Here is a 22999-nt window from a genome sequence, read left to right on the forward strand (position 1 = left end):
TCATTGTGTAACCAATTTTGAGGGAATTATTGTCATTGCATAATTTAAAGTTTGCTTGACTTTACATTTGCAATCATTACTTAACGAGCATGAAACTTTATCCAATTTTCCCGGAATATGTAACATAATATTTTTTAATAATTGCACCACATGCATTAATGATTACTTTTGAAAATCTTTACTGTACATTTGGGAAATTTAATGTGCGTTATTAAAGTTTACCGAAATGCCATTTATTCTTCAACATTTCGCAAGACACAAATTATTACAACAATGTAAAACATTCTTCTTTTGGTCCATATATCCCAATTATACTTAGAAGTCGGTAAAGTATCCTAACAAAATTTTCTTTGTGTGTGCAATACCGTGGCAGCAGGCCCTAAGTGACCACAAGAGTAATTAAACACCTCTGTAAATAATTACAGAAATAATGCTAGTCAAATCCGTATTATTTCCCCCTACCCATTTCCAGATTGGTCAAACACCTACGTGTACACTCGATCTTTTTTTTCATCGTATCTTCATTTGTTTAGGCTTTGCACCTAGTCACGCTCTTCACCGCGGAAAGGTTGGAGTACTTTGAAGAGCATGTTTTTTTAAAAAATATTTTGTAATTTTTTCCATTGATCTGATTTTATTATTATATAATATATTTGAATTTATTTTAATTAAAAATGGTGTTTAAATTCAGTGGCCAGGGTAAAATACTTTAATATTCGCGATTAGTTCCTTAAGGGCATGTGACACAGCCAAATACCTATATTACCGACCTCACTTTATCAGTTCACTGAATATTTTTTTGAACCTAAGAACTTTTTTGTAAATAAAATATCGAGCTAAAACTTTGGAAAATGTATCAGAGTGAAATAAAGTACGTTTACATACTGCATTTTGGTAGGAACTTCACTGAAAATTATTTTATCTTTTTTCTGAACCTCGACATTTTTTGAACGCTCGAACTTTTTTCACACATAAAATATCGGTCTCAAACTTTGAAAAATTCAAGAGCCAAAAGAAAGCTACGTTCAAGTACAAAGCTTAATAATAAAAGATGTAAAAAAAATTTCAACTATCAATTCCATCGGCATCAGCCGGTAACGTTGTACACGAAAATACGAACCCTCTAGAGCCTCGTCTAGTGGCCGCCAGGGTTCGTATTTTCGTGTACAACGTTACCGGCTGATGCAGATGGAATTGATAATTGAAATATATTTTTTTACATCTTTTATTATTAAGCTTTGTACTTAAACGTAGTTTTCTTTCGGCTCTTGCATTTTTCAAAGTTTGAGACCGATATTTTATGTATAAAAAAAGTTCGAACGTTCAAAAAATGTCGATGTTCAGAAAAAAGATGATATAATTTTCAGTGAAGTTTCTACCAAAATGCAGTACCTAAACGTACTTTATTGTACTCTATTAAATTTTTCAAAGTTTCAGCTCGATATTTTATTTACAAAAAAAGTTCTTAGGTTCAAAAAAACATTCAGTGAACTGATAAAGTGAGGTCGGTAATATAGGTATTTAGCTGCGTCACATGCCCTTAAAGCCTGGTCTACAATCGTCGCAGAAAGCCTGTTGCGACGAAATTATAACTCTTACAAAAAACTGTATGTTACAAAAAATATGTATTTTAATGAGATCTATAACTTTTGCTTGAAAGATTTTGCAAAATTTTGCATATTCGCTTAGATAAACGCAAAAACCCATGATTTTATGGGTTTCCATGATTTTACCACAAAAATCGCCTTGTCGCCAATTTTAACTATCATATTCGCAATCAGCGCGTCAAAATACAAAAGTATACGAAGTTTGAAGAAAATCGGAGACTTCAGCTATTCGGAACTTTATCCATTATTAGAATTAATATTGAAGAAATTTGATAAATTTTGAGATTTCCAGAAAATATTAAAAGATACGTGAAACTAAGATAAGTGGATATGTTGCGAACCAGTCCAAAACTATTGGGAAAACATTAAATGCGACATCTTACCCCACCCGCCGTATTCACCGGACTAGGCCCCAGCGGACTACCACTTATTCCGATCGATGCAGCGCAGACATTTAGAGAAAAATTTCCAGTCTTACGAAGAAGTGAGAATTTGGCTCGATGAACGGTTGGCCTCAAGAAATGAACAGTTCTTTTGGGAAGGAATCCATGCATTGCCAGAAATATGGGGAAAAGTTGTAGAAAACGAAGGCCAATAATGTGATTTTTAAGGTAATTCTTTTTGTTATGCAAACAAACTGCCAAATTCTGCGAAAAAATCGACATTATTGACCGAAAAACCTATTAGATGTCAGATAATTGATAATAAAAATTACTTTCTCCTTGCATTTTTGTTATAGTCGTTGAATTGAACATTTTAATGTGCATTTAAACAAAGTTATAATTACTTAAACTTGTTCTCTACCCGCGAGCTGGCGGCACTGTGCTTACCTGTAACAAAGAAATCAAATTATTATAATATCATTAAATTACAATATTTAATATTAGCATTACAAAATATAATAATGATAATAATAGTAAATTCACCAAATAAAAAATTCAATACCAAATTCATATTTTGTGGCAAACTTTGCAAATAGTACTTGAATTATTTTTTTTCTGCATGTTCATATTTTGTATTATTAAATAATCTACAGTTGTAGAAGTTTCTCAAAGCTTAAGGCATTTTTTGTTTGCACTATCAATAATAAATCATTAATAATACTGTGTTAAATGTAAATGTGACCTAATTTGTTTTTGCGTATACGTTAGGGTCGTAAGATTTGTTGGGTTCAATTTTTTACAATCCCATTAGAGAAGGTATTAGATTTGCGTAAAATTCGACACCCCCTCAGTTTTTGTCAAATGTCCACTTTTTGAAACCCCCTGAACCCGAAAAACAGGTTTTGACAAATGTGCCTGTGTTTCAGTTGATTTTTAGTTTGTTAGCACAATAACTTTCGAAAGAATTGACACATTGGATTGGTCTTTAGTATACTGATTTAGTGTCATAAGCTAAAGGTCAAGTTCATTTGCCAGTAATTTTGGAAAAATTTAAAAAGTGAGCACAAGTTGAAAATGTTTGAGACCACCTTTTTAAGATTAAAAAATTCTCTGTACGGTTATTTCTAGTTATTTGTATTGTGCGACTGTTGTTGTTTCTCGTGCTCGATATTTATCTAACTCGCGCTACGCGCTCGGTCTTTGTATTTCCCTCACATTTGTGCACAGACGTTTGAAAATTAAAGGTCAAAACATCGACACCTATAATTTAGTGATTGTAAATTCTCTTTAGTTAAAGCTTATTCGAATTTAACGAACAAATTCTCATCACGTATCTCGCGCTTTGCACTCGATATTGCAACTTATGTCGTTTTTCCAAAAATTTAATTTTTGCATATGTTTTATCTTCTTTTTTACGGTTAAAATAAAATCTACTCGTCCTGTCTGAAAATAGTTGATAACAAATTTTGTATATCCTTTTTGGGCGAGCAGCTTACGCTTATTAATTTTTTTTCGTACCTCGTGTCATTAAAAAAAATGGTTTTTTCTTTTCAATTTTATTTTTTAAGATTAAGACAAAAACTGCGCGTTCTATAAAAGCATGATTAATAACAAACTTATAGTTCTTTTTTGGATGTAGAACCACCGTGCATACTTTTTTTCGTGCCTTTCGCCATTTTTCCAAAAATCTAATTTTTAATTGTATTTTTTACGATTAAAACAAAAAATACGCATCCTATTGAAAAATTATTCAAAACAACTGTGTCGCTCTCTTTTGGACCAACAAAGTTTGTCTCTACGTTTCTTTTCGTAGCTTGTGTTGTTTGTCTAAAAATTAAATGTTTCTATTTTTAATGCTGCTTTTTACGAATAAAACAAAAGCTACGTGTCCTATAAAAAATGAAATGGGTTTCTTGGCAATAAGTAGGAGTTCGAAGGATAAGAAGGGAGGAGTTAAATAGATGCAAATTTTTTAAAAATTCTAGGGAGGATAGAAAGTGACAAGGGAGGGTGAGTTGAGGCTAAAGGTCAGTTAACAGGGTAGAGTGATGTCAGTTATGCGAGTCCACAACGAGATTTCGGAAGAAGGCAGAGCGAGTTAAGTGAAAAGAGCGAAACAAATAGGGATAGCGATAGCAAAGAGAGAGAAGGTAGCGGCGTAGCCGAGGCAAGCAGTGAGGGAAGTGCAGATGAGATGTTCCCTACGCCTTTGCATCCCGTATTAACGGCAGAATCGACAGAATCGAGACGAGGAAAGGGGCATGGCCGCGGGAGGCCCACTAATTTGGAAAGGCTTGGATCGAAATCGGGAAGCTCAGGGTCACGGGATTTGTTGCATAGGTGGCAACGGTCGACGAGCGCGATTAGCAGCGAGAGCATCAATAGTAAAGGGGAAAAACCGGGGATGATAAATGGAAAAGAGAGCAGGTGGGCGAAGAGGGGCAATGACTCTAAAAAGGTAAAGACAAAAAAAAAGAACGCCGGAGTGAAATAGGGATGAAGGGGATATGTTTATAAAGTTAGAAGCCCTTATAAAAGGATCCAAAGAGGAGACTTGCTGAAGATTGGAGGAGACATGCGGAAGACTGACTGATATGAAGAGACAAGGGGAAGAGGTAAAAAATGAGGTAAGAAAAGTGAGACAAAAGTGGGAAGAATGGGATCAATTATGGAAAGGAGAAAAAGAAAAGGTGTGGAATAAATTGGAAGAAAATAGAGAGTATATAGAAGAAAAGGATGAAACAATGGTTAGAAGAATAAAATTAGGAAAAGTTATTGTGGATGTAGTAAGCGTGTACATAAGAAGAAGAAAAGAGGGAGGATGGAGAACAATAAGGAAATGGGCAGAGGAGAAAGAGGAGAGGCTGTTGTTAATAGAAAATCGAAACAAAGGGAAACGGATCGGGAGGGTAGAAGGCTACTGGACATACTGGGAAAGGCGGGATGGTTCATTTGTAACGGCAATACAGGAGGAGATGAAGAAGGTGAATATACGCACGCGGGTATAGGGGACACCATAATAGATTAGATTCTGGCAGAAAAAAGAGTAAGGAGGCTGATGGTCAGAATGGAAATGGGCAACGTGATAGGGTCAGAATACTTTCCGGTAATCGCGACAATTAGATGTGGTGGCTCAACGGGCAGTAGGGGGAAGATGAAAGAAAAGAGAGAAAACAAAGTGAAAATGGGCATTTGGGGGATGAAAAGTTGAAAGAAATTAGAGAAAAAATAGAAAACGAGGAGATAGGGAGTAGGGAAGAGGAAGGAGTTGACAAACTGCTAGTTTAGGAGAGGCTGGTGGGATGATGAACGCAGCGAAAGTAAAGATAGGATGAAGGAGTGTAAAGAAATGGAGGAAAAGGGAAATGGAAAAAATAGAACTCAACAGGAGAAAGAGGGAGCACGACAGAATGAGAAAGGAGAAAAGACCGAAGGAGAAAGAAAGCTATATGGAAGAGGTAGAGAAGGCATTTCAAGGGCCTGCTTGAAGGAGCGGAATATAGGGTAAAGGGAGAAGGAAGAAAAGTAGTCGATGGGGACGCGGAAATTGAAAACGAGATTAGTAGGGATGAGGTGAATGGGGAGATTACAAAGTTGAAAAGAAACAAAGCAACAGGGGAAGATGGCTTGGAAAATGAAGCATTGAAATATGGAGGATTAGGGGTGAGGAAAGAGATGTGGAGGATTTGCAACAAGGTATGGAAAGGAGAAGGGTGGCCGGAGGAGTGAAAGACAGGGTTGGTGGTACCGTTGATTAAGAAAAGAGAAGGCAAAAAAGTGGAGCAATATGGAGGTATCACACTTAAGTCTGTGGGATATATGAAGTGCTTAGAAGGAGGTTCGAAAGATAGGTGGAAGAGAAGGGAAGTATACCACACAAACAAACGGGTTTTAGAAAAGGGATGGGAACCATAGATAACGTCTACGTGCCCAACTATCCAGTCAATAGGAACCTAGGGCGGAAGAAAGGGAAGCTAGTCGTATTGTTTGTAGACTTTAAGGCAGAGTTTGACTTAGTTAACCGAAGGATCTTATGGGCAGCCATGAAAGACAGAGGAGTAGGCGAAAGTTTAATAGAGAGGATAAAAGAAATATTTGTGGATACTATAAGATAAGGGTGAATATAGGAGATAAGAAAGGTGGGGAATTCTGGACAGGAAGGGGGCTCAGGCAAGGGTGTCCTTTGAGCCCACTTCTATTTAGTATTCTTCTCGCAGATTTAGAGGAGAAGTTGAAGATGAAAGGGAAAGGAGGGGCAACATTAGGAACGGGCAAACTGTATTCACGAGCATATGCAGATAACGTAGTGGTATTAGCGGATGATGAAAGAGGTATAAATTTGTTTATGAGAGTGTTCGAAGAATATTTGAGAGAAAATTTGAGAGGGGTATAGGAAAAAGAATGTTCAAGAATGACTGGAAGATGAGAGTGTGGATGTTTGATGTATTAGTATGGTCAGCGTTAAGCTATGGTGTGGAAATCTGGGGATGGAAAGAACACAAGAGAATAGAAAGTTTGCATGAGAGATTTTTGAGATGGGTTTTGGGAGTGAGCTGGGGTTGCCCAGGTTATATGCTGAGGGAAGAAATAGGATGAGAAAAAATAGTTTTGAGGCAAGTGAAAAGAGCCTGGAACTTCGAAGAGAAACTAAGAAGGGAAGAGGAGAGCGAAATTGCATAAGCTTGTGCTCGCGATGTCATGGTTAAAGAGAGGAGTAACGTGAGGCTTTCAAAATGGGAGGAGGAGAGATATGAAACGAGGCGTGAAAGTGGTATAAATGAGGGGGGTACAGAGTGGGAGGAAATAGAGGAAGAGATGAAGGCAAGGCAAGGTGAGGAAAGACGGGGGAAAATCGCAGATACAAGGAACAACAGCTGGTATAGAATGGTTAAGGGCAGTGGGAACCAGAGTACCTGAAAAAGATTTAAAAGGAGATCAAATGGAATAGAGTAATGAGATTCAGAACGGGAGAGGGTATAAGAGCATGCAGGTATTGGATGAATGAAGAAGAGAATATTTGTAGAGTATGTAGGTATGAGCTGAAAACATGGTTGCATGTGTTAGATAGGTTACAGGCGATGAAAGGGAAGGGGAGAGTACAGAAGAGAGAATAAAATGGATTCTGAATGAAAATTGTCAGGGGGAGGAATGGATGAAGAAGATAGAAGATCTGAGAGAGAGAGAGAGAGTTAGTTGCACAGGATAGTAGAAAAAAAAGCCAAAAAATGACTCCGAAAGAAAGACAGTTATGAAGTAGTGTTGCGAACTAGAATAAAAATTTGAAATTGATAAAGGTAAAGGGAAAGGGAAGTCCAGGGCAAAGTCGCAAGCAATTATTAATAAGAATAATAATTTAATACTGTATGAAGCGAGTAGTTCGTAAGATAGTATAAGGCTTGTTTGTAATAATACTTGTAATGGTTATGTAAAGACTCTCAAACCTGTTAAAGGGAGAAAGTATAAACAAATAAAGAAGAATAATAACAAATTTGCAGATCTTTTTTGGGTGCACAATCTTCGCCTATTCATATTTTGTCGTATCTTGCATAGTTTGATCGAAAAATGTAATTTTTCATTTTTTGTATTATTTTTTGTGCAATTAAAATTTGAATTTGCGATTTTACAGAAAAATTCAAAATTTTGCCACGAAAATATTGTAGGATGTGCAAAATGCAACGATTATTTTCTTCAGAGTTTTTTTTCATATCGCGTGTTTTTTGGCTTAAAATGTTCATTTTCGTTTGTTTTTTTTTTTTGAATTTTGTAAAGGCTATAACTCTGGTAATTTGTTGTTGTTTTTTTTCAGAAAAAAAGTAATAGGGATAAATTATTTTTTCTTTTCAATTAAAATGAATAACCGTGCATAGAAATTTCAAATTCCTTAAAAAAAATGGTCTCAACATTTTTTTAAATGCTCCCACTTTTTGCATTTTTATCTAAACTAAAATCTACTGACACATAGACAGACGCACTTGTCAAAACCTGTTTTTCGGAATCAGGCGATCAAATTTTACACAAATCTAATACTTCTCTGATGAGAATGTAAAAAAAGAACATAGTTATAGCACGTACAAAAAAAAAAACCAATGACAATGAAAACTTTAAGCCAAATAACGCATGATATGAAAAAAAAGTTAAGAAGAAATCTTTTATTATTTGAAAAATTGACAATTCAGATTTCGATAGCGTAAAAAATAAAGAAAAATTCTATTTTACGGACAAACTATACAATATAGAATATACCAGCGTTTTCTTAACTAGTGTCGCCGGCAGGGGGATGCCAACCTGGGTAGGGCAGCTCAGCAGGCTCCAAGACAGGCTCCCCGCTGCGAGCAAAGGGCTACTTTCGTATACCTACTACGAATGATCCGTTCATTTTTATGAAATTACAAAAACTGAAATGATAAAGACTTAGCGCAATTGAATTTTAATTAGATGAATTTCTCGGTATAATTTAAAGAACGTGAAAAAAACTTGAATATCGGTTAATATCCGAACTAATAAATGAAATATTTACAAATCTTGTGAATGTAACAAAAATGCGATAACTCTTGAAATAATTATCCCAGGGGCTGATCACTCAGAAATCAGGAAGTCAGACTAAAAATAACTGCCACCGGAATAACGAAGATTTCACAGTAATACAAGAGGATGAATTTTAAATGTAGATGAATTTTATTTCTGCAGTAAATTAAGTAAGTCACTTAATTTCAACCAGAAATGGAACTTAAGTGCAGTGTCACATATCTGATATACCAGTAATATGATAACACCGGCACACAAAAAAAAAGTGGTCTGTCCGACAGACTACACTAGCATATCTATGCTTTTGGGGTCGCTGAATTCGAATCCGGTATGCAAATAACCAAGTTGGCTCGTATTCTCCGAAAAACGAAAAAATGGACGTAAAATCGACAAAAACAGCGATTTTTCAGGTTTATTTTTGCAAAAAAAAAATTTTTCTCGCCCGGTGGACTTAACCAACATATTTATATATGTTTTGGGTCCCTGAATTCGAATCTGAGGCCCAAATAACCAATTTGGCTCATACTTTTTCGAAAATCGCAAAAATAGACGTAAAATCGGCGAATACAGTGATTTTTCTTGTATAGTTTTGCAAGCAAATAATTTTTCATGTCCGGTGATCTAAATCAGCATATCCTTATGTTTTTGAGGTCGCTGAATCCGAATCCTGAGTCAAAATAACCCAGTTGGCTGATATTTCATCGAAAAATGCAAAAATAGAGGTAAAATCGACGAAAACAGCGGGTTATTGTGCATATTTTTGCAAAAAAAAATATATCTTCATCCCCGGTGGACTTATCCAGCATATCCTTATGTTTTTGGGGTCACTAATTCTGAATACGGGGTTCAAATAACCCAGTTAAGAGCAAGGCGAACGTTTCCACCTGGATATAAAAGAGATGGAGAGGCGATATCAGGGATGTTGGGATATCAACATGATGGCTGATTACTATTGGAGTTTAAAACGAGATCAAGTCAATTAAGGTACCAAACGAAAGATAAACCCACAATGTATGTCTTTTAAGGACAAAAGGGTTCGATACAAGCGATATAAAGAAAAATAAAAAATATAAGAACCCTATAAGCGTGAGAGGCAAGGGGACTCACGGAAACGAAGCACCTCAAAGGTAGCAGAATTTACTACATCCACGCCGTTACTATTGCCATGCAAGGAGACTAACGCAAATTAAAAACCCCGAAACGTGAGACGCAAAGGGAATCTACAGTGAACGATCAAAAAAGCGTTTTTCGATCAAATATGAGCCAACTGGGTTATTTGAACCCCGAATTCAGAATCAGTGGCCACAAAAATATTAGGGGATGCTGGATAAGTCTACCGGGAATGAAGATATATTTTTTTGTGCAAAAATATGCACGAAAAACCGCTGTTTTTGACGATTTTACCTCTATTTTTGCATTTTTCGATCAAATACGAGCCAACTGGGTTATTTTGACCGCGGATTCAGATTCAGCGACCCCAAAAACATAAGGATATGCTAGTTTAGTCTGTCGGACAGATCACTTTTTCTTTGTGTACTAATGTAATTAATTGACAGGTAGGTTGAGTTTAGGATGATTTTCATTCGCGCGCTCTGAAATTCAATTCGTGCTGTCAGAATGATATACGCGAAATGCGATGCGACGATGTGCAAACACTTGGGGGGGGGGGGGGGGGGCGTTAAAAAAAATTCTTCGTTTTTTTATATTCGATTTTCTGAATGGAAAACCCTTCAAGAATATTGTGTGAAAAGTTGAGATGAATCGGAGCAAAACTAACGAGGATACAGCGGTTTTAGCAAGCGCGCCTCCTACACAACTCAGCTCAGGATAACACGACTCAGAGCTGAAAAAACAGACAAAAGAAGACAGGATTCGTCGTAGACAGGAGCAAAAAGATGCTCTAGACATCATGGATGATAACAACATTCTTTATGGACCTGGCATCGATTATGAATCGATTATGTTTTATTCCAAATTTTTTTAGTGCTCAAAACTTTAAAGCGTTTTTCCCACAACTCACGTTTCCAAAGTCGGTGCCCCTCCTAAATTCAAAACTAATGCACCGATCCTTTTGAAATTTTGAACACTATTTCTGTACATAATTTACGAGGTAACACTGGAGATTTTTTTCAAATTTATCAATAGTTTTTATTTTACAATAATAAATTACCCGATTTTTTCGCAAAAAACGTGTTTTTCACTTTAAAGTGTTCCCAAAAATTGGAAAATTAAAATTTCGAAAAACCCTGCCAGCGTTACCTGGGGAAAATAATTATCTAACGAAAGAACTTTGATTTTTTTATTTATGATGATGCAGCATCGAGTTATGAGAGGCAGCGCAATTCTACTTTTTCAGGAGACGCTTCCGAATTATTGATGTCATTGCCGTATTTCTTAATATTTCTAGATGAAAATTTTAGAAAATATTCTTCGAATGCTATAATTTAATGTACTATTGGTTCTAATCAATAGATTTTAACTGTGTAGTAAAAAAATTCGCAAAAATGTGCCTTTTTTTGCACGAATTAACGTCACCCCCCCCCCCCAAACGGATTTTGGCGATTTTAGAAAAGGAGTCAAGACACCAACTGAGAGCAGCAAATATGGCGTCGACAGCGCTGGATAGTATCGATCAATACGACACAAGTTGCAATAAAATGTTTAATAACAACTTTTTACATTCTCATCAGATAAGGTATTAGATTTGTGTAAAATTTGACGCACCTCTCCCCACAGTTTTAGTAAAATGTCCACGTTTTGAGACACACGGAATCCGAAAAACAGGTTTTGACGAGTGTGTCTGCCTATGTGTCAGTACATTTTTAGTTTGTTAGCACGATAACTTTCGAAAGAATTGACAGATTTCATTGGACTTAATTATACTTTTCGAGTGTCTTAAAACGAAGGAGAATTTCCTTAGCCAGCCATTTTGGATACAATTTAAAAAGATCTCGCATTTTCAATATTTTCGACCACTTTTTCAGATTTAAAAATTCTATGTACAATTATCAGTAGCACTCAAAAAGGCGAACAATTCATTCTAATGACATTCTTTATTGAAAAAATTACCAGATTTATAGCATTTACAAAATTCCAAAAAACAATCAAAAATTAACATTTTGAACACCCTACAAGATTATCATAACAACTTTTTGAATTTTTCTTGAAAATCGAAAAATCATATTTTGATGGCACAAAAAATAATGAAAAATCAAAAATTCCATTTTTCCATTCAAAATATTCAAAGTATTTCAAAGATTCTCAAATATATCAATTTGAATGCCGGGAATGAGCAAATGAGACCATATGAACTCCCATATGATACAACGCTGCTGAAGATTGATGACCTTCTCAGAATAAAACACCAAACCGGTATGACTTTCGGTTCCAACTCTACCCCCCCCCCCCCCCCCCCCCCCCCCAAATCTATCAAGCGAAGTTTGGTGGGACTGACGTTATACCTAGACTCTCCACACTACGACGACTAAATACTTCATTCAGGACATGATTTTAATTCTCAAAATAAATTTCTCGCGTAAACGTGATAGTTCGGCTTGCAATTCAAACAATGAATAATACAAACAATAAAATAGCCTCGGAATTGACTCAAACTTTGATTGACGAAAAACATGCACACGGTAAAAGTAAAGATCGAATTTCAGGCGACGAATGGAGACTAGTTGCTTGGAATGCCAGAAAAGTGAATGATCTTCAGGTAAGACAATTGCCATAAACTATGCACGTAAGGAAACTAGATATTTTACATGTACCTGAAACAAATAAAAAAAGGATGCGAAAATAGAAACATAGAAAATGGGGCGTTGAAAGGCGGATTTGAAATAAGGTCAGAAATAGATAACGAATCAAATGGTAATAAAGGAGTCAGTTTAATTATGGATGAAAGAGCGAAGTAGTATTTCAGAGCACAAGGATATGTATCTCCCAGATTGCTGTGGGTTAGAATGAAAATAGGAACCAGAAGATTATTTACCATAGCATTTTTACCAAACACATGCGATCATGGCAAAACAATCATTCTGCTAGAAGATATGAATGGATGGGTGGGCATCCAAGATCAGAATACATAAAGGGTACTAGGTGATTTTGGGGATCCAACAAGAAGAAATGAAAACTGAAACAGATTAGTTAGCTTATTTCCTAGAAAAGGGCTTATTTATTACAAATACTTGGTTGAAGTATAAAACTATCTATATGTACACTGGTGTAGAGGAAATAGCCACACTACAATTGACTTATTTATTGCAGATGAAAACCTAAGAGAGTTAGTGAAAGATACGAGGGTCATGAGGTCATAAACTTAGGTCAGCGATGGAAAAGTGAGAGAAAAAACACCAATTTAAAATTGAGAATTTACAGAAATCAGAAGTGCAAATAGATTTTCAGAATAAGATAAACCAACGGATAGAAAAGATAACTTAAAAAGCTTTAAGGACATGCTCTACGTGACCACGTGACCAAACTAGTCCCCGGTTATGAACATTTTTTTGGTGTTCACTGTGTCCACGCGGATCGTGTTTAAAATTTGACAGATTAAATAAAAAGCACTAAAGAACGTTTGTACGTATTAATATGTTTATAGCTTTAAAGAAAGTTTATTTATAAATCGATGAAATAGAATATTACCATAGGAGTTATAGCACTTTGCAGATAATTTTTGGTTTGATGCATTTCGGATTTTTTGGTTCGCGTACTAAAATTTGCACATTCGTTGTCAATCAACAAATAAGTATCTGCATCAGCCCCATGCATCGCCGAAACTGGTCTGTTCTCTTAGCATCTGGAGGGATATCGTAGTTTAAATAAATCCAATAGATCGTGCTCTGATCAGGTAAGCCTGTTTTTTGCACCTTTTGCATTGTTTTATATTAGCAAAACCGGTAAATTTCCTATTAAAAGTGATTTATTTGAGAAAAATGTGAAACATTAAAAGTTTAAATTAGAAGAACTTGTAGCCGAGTAAATTATTTATTGTGTTGAGAGTTTTTTCTAATTTCTAGCGCGAAATAATAGGATTAAAATGTGTAGCTCCGGGTTGTACCTCTGTCTATACCAGCAATTCGGAGAAGTTTCATTTTTTTCTTCTGCCAAAAGATCCCAAAGAAATTAAACGGTGGCAACATGCTATTTGCAGAGATACACACACACACACACATATATATAAATATTATACATATTTATAATAACTCATACGTAGTTAAAAATTTGTTTTAAAAATATTTTAGAAGTATAAAAAAAGCGTTTATACTGATGAAACAAAATCATCTATAACAAAACTCGTGGAATTTTAAACCAAACAGAAGAATTTTCAACTAAAATGATGAATTTTTAACCAAAAAGATGAATTTTAATTTAGAGGAGACATTTTCAAACAAATATTTAAATTTTAAACTAGAAAAAATTAATTTTTAACAGAATACGAACTAGTTACATTTTTAGTAAAAAAAAGTAACTTTCATCTTAACTGATGAATTTTCAAATAAAATGGTGAATCATCAACTGGAATAGTTAAATTTTAAACAAAAATATGAGTTTTTAACTCAACAATGAATCTTCATCTGAAACAGTTAAACTTTCAACAACAACAAAATATGTTTTACTAAAATAAATCAATTGTCAATCAAAACTTAAATAATTAAGTTTCAAGTTAACAAAATCAATGTTGAACCAAAAATAACGAATTTTAAACTAAGAAGACCATTCTTCAACCAAAAATTGAACAATTAAATTCTCTGTAAAAAAATGAATGTTCAACCAAAAAATGAATTTTAAATCAAAATGATGAATCTTCAATTTAAAAAAATTAATTTTCAACCAACGAGTTTATTTTTCAACTAAGTAAATTTATGTATACCTTAAAAGATGAATTTTTAACTAAAATGATGAATATTTCACTACGAAATACCTAAATTCTAAATCAAAAAGAAGAATTTTTAAATAAGAACATTAACTTTCAAAGAAAAAACTCATTTCCTACCAAAAAAGTCGATTTTTTAACAACATGCGCGAATTGTACACGAAATAAATTACTCATCTTTATATTCAATTTTCCTAATATTAAATTACAAGTTTTTATGCATTTTTTGGCTAACTAGTTACAGCTGCTCTTATTATTAATGAAAACGATGTTATTCCTTTTATATTCATAAAAAGTATCAAGTTTTTAAAGAATTTTTGTAATGTTGCATAGGGCTGATCTGCATACACGTAAGCTATCATTATTTTTGGAGAATTTTTTGCGATTTCTGGCGGAGAGAAAAAGAAACTTTGAACGTCGATAAAGTCGAAAACACGTGACTAAGTTCATTCATAAAATTTTTGTGTGGAGAATGAAATGATTTTCATTTTTTTAAAGGACTAAAGAAAGTTTGTATACATAAAAATGTTTATAATTACGAAGCAAGTTTTCTAGAGAAATACTATAGGAACTATAGGAACATCTTAGAATGTGATGCTCGAAAATCTGTCCAAGTCCCATCTTGAGAAATGTTCATTTTCAGAAAACAATTAAAATTTCCTGATGGTTATATATTCTTGTAGATTTTTTGTACTGGTGTGAAACAATTTTAAGTTATACCAAACCAATAATAATAAAATTTTGCCCGAGGGCGAAAGACAAGATGGGTCCGACGCTGAGCCCCACCGGTTGGTTCACTGTCAACAATGGTTATCAGCTGATCGATTGAACATCAAAAATAAGACGTCAAGAATTATGGAAGTTGGTTGGAAAACTCCGAAGAGTAAATTTGATCACATTTCTGGTCACATGTTCTTTATCTCTATCGACGTTCAAAGTTTCTTTTTTTCTCCGCTAGAAATCGCTAAAAATGCTCCAAAAATAATGATAGGGTACGTTGTGCAGATACTTATTTGTTAATTTGCAACGAATGTGAAAATTTTATTGCTTACATTAACTTTTTTAAAGTTTACACGATTTAATCCAAAATTGGTGTTAGTACTCAATATACGCGAACGAAAAAATTCGAAATCCATCAAACGAAAAATGATCTGCAAAGTGTTATGACTTGAATGGTAATACCCTATTTCATCGATTTATAAATAAACTTTCTTTAAACCTTTAAACATATTGATGTTCACTGTGTCCGTGTGGACACAGTGAACACCAAAAAAAATGCTCATAACCGAAAACTAGTTTGGTCACGTGGTCACGAAGAGCATGCCCTTAAGGGCATGTGACACTTCTTCGTGAGGTCAATCGGGTATAGTTCCCCCAGCATTTTTCCCACAAAAATGAAAATTTTTAAAAACTGATTTGGGAGATGCTATAAAATATCATAACGCACGTCCCCGAACTTTTTTTTCAGGGATAATAACAAAAAAATTGATTGTGCGAAATAAAAATGTTATACATTCCTAAGCGCTATGCAAATTAATCACATTTTGTTAAATTACAATTTTTTTAATTAACCCACAAAAAAGTGTGTGGGGACGTCCGTTAGCATGTTATTACATGCCCTTGATGGACAATAGAATATAGAGAAAGCATCGGCTATGATCGAGGATGTCATTGTCACAAGTCTTAGCGATGAGAAGAGAAATGGACTTGAAAATGATTACAGAGGAAAAAAGAGAAAAGTTAAACCACTAGACAAGGAAAAAACTGTTTAAAGAATTTACGAAGGGAAATAAAAGTACAGAGTTGGTCAGCGTAAAAAATAGCAAAGGTGAAATGATATATGATGCAGGTGGGATACTAGATGCTTTAAAAAAACTTTTAGGGAATTATTGGGAGATAGAGCAATAGGGCACCAAAACTGCGATGTAAAACACGATACGATAGGAAACTCAATTGAGAAAGTCTGTTTCACTGAAGTTAGGAATATAATTAAGAACTTTAAAAATTACAGGGCTGCTGTGTAAACCGTATTGACGCTGAAATGCTTAAGTACGGTGGTGACTACATACTAGGGCTCTGACTTTGCCAATACCCGGTAACCTGGATACTCGTGCGAGTACCCGATGGCACAACTATTACCCGGGTACGCAGGTAATAACCTATATATTGAGTACAAGGATACCCGGGTAAGTTTCGGGTATCTGGAGAACAGTGAAACAAAAGGTAACATGATCACAAATGTCAAATTGGTTATGGGATTATTTTATCATAAAGTGTCATATTTGCGGCGATATATTTTTATACCAAAACTCAACGTCATCACTGATCCACCACTTGCTCCGGGCGTTCTGACATTTTGTTTATTTCGTCTGATTCTTAAATAAGGGCTATGAAAGTATTGCGCTTTTATTATTATTTTTTTTTGCTTTTCATTTGAAACTTGATGTCGAATAAGAAATCTTTAAAATCCAGAAAAATGCGTCGAGTAACCGAATACACGGGTATTGCCCGATTATCCCGATACCCGAGTTTTCAGTTATTACCTGGATCCCCGAGTATCCAAGAAAATATACGAATACCCGCCATCAACTCCTAAAAAGAAAAAAAGTACTTGATTTAAGTCCAAAATTCAGCTTATTTTAAGGTGTGACAAAAAGAAGCATAGGCAATCTGAAATTAAGAATGAAATATGAACATTAATTTAACCTTTAAAGCACCCTAGGGGTCGTGGGCGACCCCAATTTTTTTTCGCGCGAGTATACCGAAGCCTACGTCGTGAATTTGAATTCTGTGGGGCCCTCCAGCGTTAGTTGAGCATTTCTTTTTTCAATTGGCAAGTGGCTGTGTAGATTATTATTTGAGCTTCAGCATTCGTTGGAATCAGTCACCGTCTCGCTGGGGATCGTCCACGACCCCGCATGTCACTTTTGGATTTTTAAAACTTTAACTAATGTAAAAAGGAAGCGGATAGAAAGACAAAAGAAAAGGTGAATACAATTTACAAAACTTTTGACTGTCTAAATATTCGTTTTTTAAACTAAAATTCTTTAATCGTATATAAAGACATCAAAATTAAAATAGGAAATAATAAAATATTGAATTAATTGTCAAACTCAGAACGTAAATATTGTCAAAATTTTAATTATTCATTATTTATAAATTTTGAAGTCTTTACACGATTAAAAAATTACATTTATCAACATTTAACATTAAAAAACAATTTAACAATTAACATTTAAAATCAAACCCGACGAACGTTAAATCACGGCTCCGTTGAAATTAAATCAACAAGAATTTTTCTCTTAATTTTGTATCTGGGATGTCTTAAAAGTATTTTTCAATAAAAAAATGAATTCTTTTCCAGAGCCATTTTTTCAATATAATCCATTTAAAAAATTGAAATGCCTAGTGTTTTTGAAAACGAAGCGAGATATAAAAAAAATAGGAAGGCTAAATTTTTCTTTGGAAAAGCTGCTACAAAAAAATCTCATTCATAATTTTCAATATTACTTCATTTTTCTCAAAAACTTAATTTCTTTACTTCATTATAAATGCATTTTAGCCGATAACATTTTTAAAATAAAAAAACATCAGATAATTTGAAAAACAAACATTTTGTCTTTTATGATTTTTTCAATGGTATCAAAGAGTAAAAACGAATCTTTATCTTTTAAAATAAAAGAATCAAGATTTTTAATGAAATGAAGTGAGAATAAACATTAGGTTAAATTTTTTGTAGCAATTTTCCAACGAACAATGTTGCTCTCATGACTTTTTTTCATACTATCTTGCTTTGTTTTCGAGAAAAACTGGGTATTTTGATTTTTATAAATTAAAAATAGAATTCCTTGTGCGAGCTCTCCCGACTTAATGATTGGCGATCTAGCTGCTCCTCAGATTTATTTCAGTTTTGAAATCCCGATTTACATTAGAACCATTTGACTTATTGCAACGAGGAAAATATAATTTACTTCACGTAAATAGATATAAGAGGCCAGATTTTTGGGTCCAAAATGTTTCAAATTTAGTGCTGTATATTTGATTCATATTTTTAACAAACAATTATTTGTTAACAAATAAAAAACGAATTTTTGACAAAATAATTAAATTTTCCACCTAAGAAATGACTTTAAAAAAATACATGTTTTAACTAAAAATTTTAGTTTGTACTTAAGTTTACAGTTCAAAAAATTAATTTTTAACCCCAAAAAAATTCGAATTTTAAGCCAACTAGATTAATTTTCAAATAAAACAAATTAAATTTCAAAGAAGAAGAATAATTCGCCACTAAAGAAGTTAGAACATAAATTTATAATTAAAAAGATAATTTTTCAAGAAAAAAAATGTCAACAAAATTGTTCAATTTTCATCTTTAAAAATGAATTTTAAACTGACACAATAAGCATTAGACCAAAAATGGACTAGTTAAATTTTCAGATAAAAAATGGAATTTTCGACAAAAGAAATGAATTTTTAAGTAAAAAAGATTAACTTTTAACAAAAAATGGAACAATTAAATGTGCATTAAAAAATAAATTTTGAATAAAAAAACAATCAAATCTACAACAAAATAGTCAAATATTCAACCAAAGAATTGAATTTACGTACAAAAAGACTTCTTCCAAAAAAGAGGAAATTGCAAAAAAAAAACATGAATTTTTAACCACATAGTTGAATTACAACTAAAAAATAAGGTTTCAACGAAAAATTGAATAGTTACATTTTCAGTTTAAAATAATTATCAACCCCAACAAATTAAAGTTTCAAAAAAGTAATTTAAATTTTCAAGTAGAAAATCGAATTTCAAACAAATAATTTAATTTTAAAACCAATAATTTCCTACAGAAAACATAAATTCAAAATTTTATATATCAATTTCAAAACAAAAAAAAAAACGAATTAAAAAAAATAGATAAATTTTCATCGAAAAACGGTTACATTATCATTAAAAAAAAAATTTATAACCAAAATTTTTTCATTAAAATATTTTAATTTCTAAAAAAAATACATGAACTTTCAACCATTTTATGCGAAAGGAAAATAAGTTTTATCAGAAAATGCATTTTCATCCAAAGAAATGAATTTGTAAACAAGAAGAATACATTTCTACCAAAAAAGATTAATTTTTAACTGAGAAAGGTCAATTTTCAAGCAAGATTCTTCATTGCAAATTTTAGAGATCGTTGAAAATGTATTGAAATCTTTTTAAATAAATTTTTCAAAATAAAAAATTATATTAATTATTCATGGAAGCCTAAAAGAGTTTTTTTCATTTCCGTGAAACCTTACAAAATTAAAAAAAAAATCTTCACAAGTTTTATTTATATTCAAATCGTTTAAAAATTCCTCAATATATGTTAAACTTACGCAAATTTGTAAGCACATTTTGTAAACCAACATAATCTTAAAAAAAAAAATTGTGCAACAAAATTGCGCAAGAAGGTTTAATAAGAATTAAGTTCCTCATATTTTTCTATAATGATATAACATAGCAAACTTGCATGAACTTTAATTCTCTTGACATCCTGCAAAATTCAGTTTGCTTCAAAACCCCTCCTAATAGCCAGCTAGCCACCGAAAACGAGTCGTGAAGTCGGGGGGCTCGGGCTCATGCTCGTGCATTTTCGGCTCTACACGAGGCTGGCCTACGCAACAAGTATCAGAGCCGACTTACCGACGATGCTACAACCAGAGGGGGGCCGTTCATTTTTCGGAACGGTAAAAATTAAGAAAGGTAAAATTTCAGAATGGGTTATAATACATAATGGTAAAACTTAGGATTAGCAAAAAGTAGGAAAGAGCAATAAGTCGGAAATCCAAAACTCTGAAAGGTATTTCTTCGGAAACCAAAGAAGCGGAATGGGTGAAAATTCAGAAGCGTTAAAATTAGGAGGGTGAAAAATTAGGAATATGTACATATACGGAGAGGAAAAATTCGGAATTGTTAATAAATATACCTATTAGCAGATGTATAATTGCTTATTTATGGTAGCAAACAAATATTTATCGCCGTGAATTTAAATGTCATATTATAATAAATTTATGTTGTACGTTGCAAATTGTTTTTAAATTATATAATGATAGAAAATAATTATTTTTTCGTGAAAAATTAAAAATGACGGATATCATAAATTTATTATGATATGCTATTTAAATTTACTGTGATAAATATTTGTATGCTACCATAAATAAAAAAACTACAGACCTGCTAATAGCTACATTTATTTACTATTCCGAATTTTTCTACTTTCCGAACTTTTCCTCTTCGTATTTTTACTTATTCCTAATTGTTCATCCTCCTAATTTTAACGTTTCCGAATTTTCACCCATTCCGCTTCTTTGGTTTCCGAATAAATACTATTCAGAGTTTTGGATTTCTGATTTATTCCTTTTTCCGAATTTTTGGTATTCCTAAGTTTTATCATTATGTATTATAACCCATTCTGAAATTTTACCTTTCTTAAATTTTATCCGTTCCGAAAAATGAACGGGTCCCAACCAGAGCTGCCAGATCGTGGATGAAATTTACCCCCACCATACCTACCGTTTGGGAGCCGCAAAACAAATAGTGCATGATTACCACTGTGTCTAAGCCGAAAATGCACGATTCGACTTCGGTTTTTTGCTTTACGATGATTGTCGATCTAAAAGCTTCGGAAGACTTCGGTGGTCTTCTATTTATATGTCGACACCCATTTGAAAGAAATTGAAGAAATTTGCGAATTTAATATTTCGCGTGATTCTTCATTTCATGCATGAGTCGATTTTGAAGTTATGTTCTTCAGGTGTATATAGTATAAATATTATTACTATTATATATATATTAATGTTAATATTATGATTATAAAATATAAGATTAATTTTAATTAATAGCTGACTAACTTTTAATAGAGATAGTTAAACTTTCAACAAAAAGCAAATAGTTTCAGCAAAAAAATTTGAATAAAATACAAAAATTTTTGAAAAATTTGTTAAATTTGTTTTAAACAAAATATTTAAATTTTTAAACAAAAGTTAAATTTTTATCCAAAAGGCTGAATTGTATATGAAAAAAGGCATTTTTAATAAAACACATGAATTTTGCACAAAAGAAATTTATTTTCCACTTAGACTAATTTTCTATACAAAAATTAATATTAAATCATAGTTAAATTTTCGACAAAAAAGATTAATTTTCTTGTATTTAAAAGAAATTAATTTTAAAGCAAAAACAAAAAAAAAATGTCTACAAAATAGTTAAATTTTCAGAAAAGAAATTTTTTTAACTAAATTGATAAATCATCAACCAAAAAAAAACTACATTTTTAAGAAAGCAGTTCCACTTTCAACCTTTAAAATCTCTTGAAATTTTGCAAAGCTCTTGAAAATTTCTTGCAATTTTAAAAATAAATTAAAAATTCAGTGAAATCTTTTTAAGTATCCTCAAATATTTAAAATCCTTTAAAATATTTTGAAATCTCTTGAAAATTCCTTGAAAATTCAAAAATACCCGAAAATATTTCAAATCTTTTACAATCTCATACTACCTTATTGAAATAAATTAAAAATTCCTTTCAATCTATTAAAATATTCCAAAAATATATTAAATCTTTCAAAATCTCAGATTAAATCACCGTAATCAATTGAAAATTCATTGGAAAATTTTTAAATACTCTCAAATATTACAATACCTTCAAAATATTTTGAGATACCTTGACCTTTTTTTTAAATATTTTTAAACTACTTTATGTAAAATTCTTTAAAATTCATTAAAAATAGAAAATTAGGATGAAAATTCCTTGACATCTTTTTAAACATCCTCAAATATTTAAAATCATTAAAAATCTGTTGAAATCTAATTGAAATTTTTTAAAGCTCTTGGAAAGTCCTTGAAATTTTGAAAATTCACTGAAATATTTCAAATCCTTCAAAATATTTGATTAAATTATTGTAATCCAAGAAAATTCCTTGGAATCTTTAAAATTGTTAAAATCCTTCAAAATCTTTTGAAATGCCTAGGATTTTTTTTAGGATTTCTAAATTACTTTGGAATTTAAAAAAATAAACCTTCTAAAAAATGTTTAACTCTTTGAAATTTCTATAAATTATAAAAATAAATTGAAAATTCCTTGACATCTTTTAAAATATCCTCAAATATTTAAAATACTCAAAAATCTTTTGAAATCTCTTGAAGTTTTGTAAAGGTTCAGATTGACATTTAAAAAAGAGAACAGTTTCAAAACGTTAAATATTGAAATGTTTGTAGATTAGAGTTTTGAAAATGGAATCAATAAAAATTCAAAGCTTTCAAAATTTTCAACTATTCAATAAGAATAATTTTCAACTCGATGGGATTCAAGTCTTCAAATTTAGAATTGTAAACTTGGAAGTTTATTTATAAAAAATTAATAATCATACCAAAATTGAATGCGTTCAAAATTGAATTGTATATTTTTCAATTGGACAATCTCTAAATTAAATTGTTTCAGACTGAAATTTAGAAAATCGAAAAATTTTAAAACATTAAAAATTTAACTTTTAGTAGATTAATTAGACTATTCAAGTAAAGTTTCAATACAAATGACTCGAGTTAAAGTTTGAATATTTCTGAAACGATTTTTGTATATAAT

At 32.3% G+C, this 22999-nt stretch overlaps 1 protein-coding gene across 2 annotated transcripts in view; it reads right to left on the reverse strand.

Annotated features, from left to right (window-relative positions):
- The window catches only part of LOC117177388, a 314351-nt gene that overhangs the window by 56064 nt on the left and 235288 nt on the right, over positions 1-22999 (reverse strand). Inside the window, exon 2 of one of the 2 annotated variants that reach the window (XM_033368042.1) lies at positions 2322-2437. The exons of the other annotated variant lie outside the window; for it this stretch is intronic. Coding sequence (XP_033223933.1) covers positions 2434-2437 — 4 coding nt within the window. The 3' untranslated portion in view covers positions 2322-2433. Of the gene's footprint in view, positions 1-2321; positions 2438-22999 lie in introns of those variants that run through there. 2 annotated transcript variants of the gene reach the window in all.

Source organism: Belonocnema kinseyi, chromosome 7, assembly GCF_010883055.1.
Source record: "Belonocnema kinseyi isolate 2016_QV_RU_SX_M_011 chromosome 7, B_treatae_v1, whole genome shotgun sequence".
In the NCBI taxonomy this organism is placed as follows: domain Eukaryota; kingdom Metazoa; phylum Arthropoda; class Insecta; order Hymenoptera; family Cynipidae; genus Belonocnema; species Belonocnema kinseyi.